Source organism: Orycteropus afer, unplaced genomic scaffold (genome assembly GCF_000298275.1).
Source record: "Orycteropus afer afer isolate SDZICR_OR568_19922 unplaced genomic scaffold, OryAfe1.0 scaffold00336, whole genome shotgun sequence".
In the NCBI taxonomy this organism is placed as follows: Eukaryota; Metazoa; Chordata; class Mammalia; order Tubulidentata; family Orycteropodidae; genus Orycteropus; species Orycteropus afer.
The window spans coordinates 574,214-574,961 of NW_006921923.1; the positions used below are offsets into that span (position 1 = coordinate 574,214).

At 36.9% G+C, this 748-nt stretch overlaps 1 protein-coding gene across 1 annotated transcript in view; it reads left to right on the plus strand.

The window, feature by feature from the left end:
- TBC1D8B (TBC1 domain family member 8B) overlaps window positions 1-748 on the plus strand; it is a 122,637-nt gene that overhangs the window by 36,012 nt on the left and 85,877 nt on the right. The window contains exon 2 of the mRNA XM_007952407.2: window positions 22-132. Coding sequence (XP_007950598.1) covers window positions 22-132 — 111 coding nt within the window. The remainder of the gene's footprint in view (window positions 1-21; window positions 133-748) is intronic.

Consider the following 748-nt stretch of genomic DNA (forward strand, 5'->3'; position numbering starts at 1 on the left):
TTCAACAATCTATCACAACAGGACTTCTGGTTGGAACTCTTGATTCAGTCTTAGACTCTACTGCTAAAGTAGCTCCATTTCGTATCCTACACCAGACACCAGATTCTCAAGTATACTGGTCAATTGCATGTGGTGAGTATGATTTTTAAAACTTACAAATCAACATTAAATGAAGATACTAAGAAATGCAATATTTAAAATTAGAAATAAGTTAAATATGCAACTCTACTTTCCAAGAATAGCAAGACATCTACTTGTTTATTTAAGAAGGATTCCAGATTATTGGAGTTAAAAAATCCATTGGTGTGAGAGACCTAAAGTATGTGTTCCAGCTGATTCAGAGCAGATTTTGTTCATTGCTGTTGCTTTATGACTCTTTTCTTCAGCTTACTTCTCTTGCCTCCCCCCAAGTGCTGGGGAAGATAGGCACTTTCCCATGAAATATATTGTTTCATCCCTAATGATAGATAATTAAGTTGACAAGAATCTGAAGTTAACTGTGAGTCCAAAATTTAAGAGTTGTCCCCTAAGGATATATAAACCTGAAAAAATTAACTTTTTTTTAATTGTACACTTTCTCACAGAAAATGTCCTATCCTTGAAATATAAAGAAATGTGTCACAGGTAGTACTACATATTTATTCACGCTGAGGTTGTTCGGGAGCTCTGGTAGCATAGTGGCTAAGAGAGTTGCCTGCTAACCAGACGGCTGGCGGTTCAAACCCACCAGCCACTCCTCGGAAGGAAG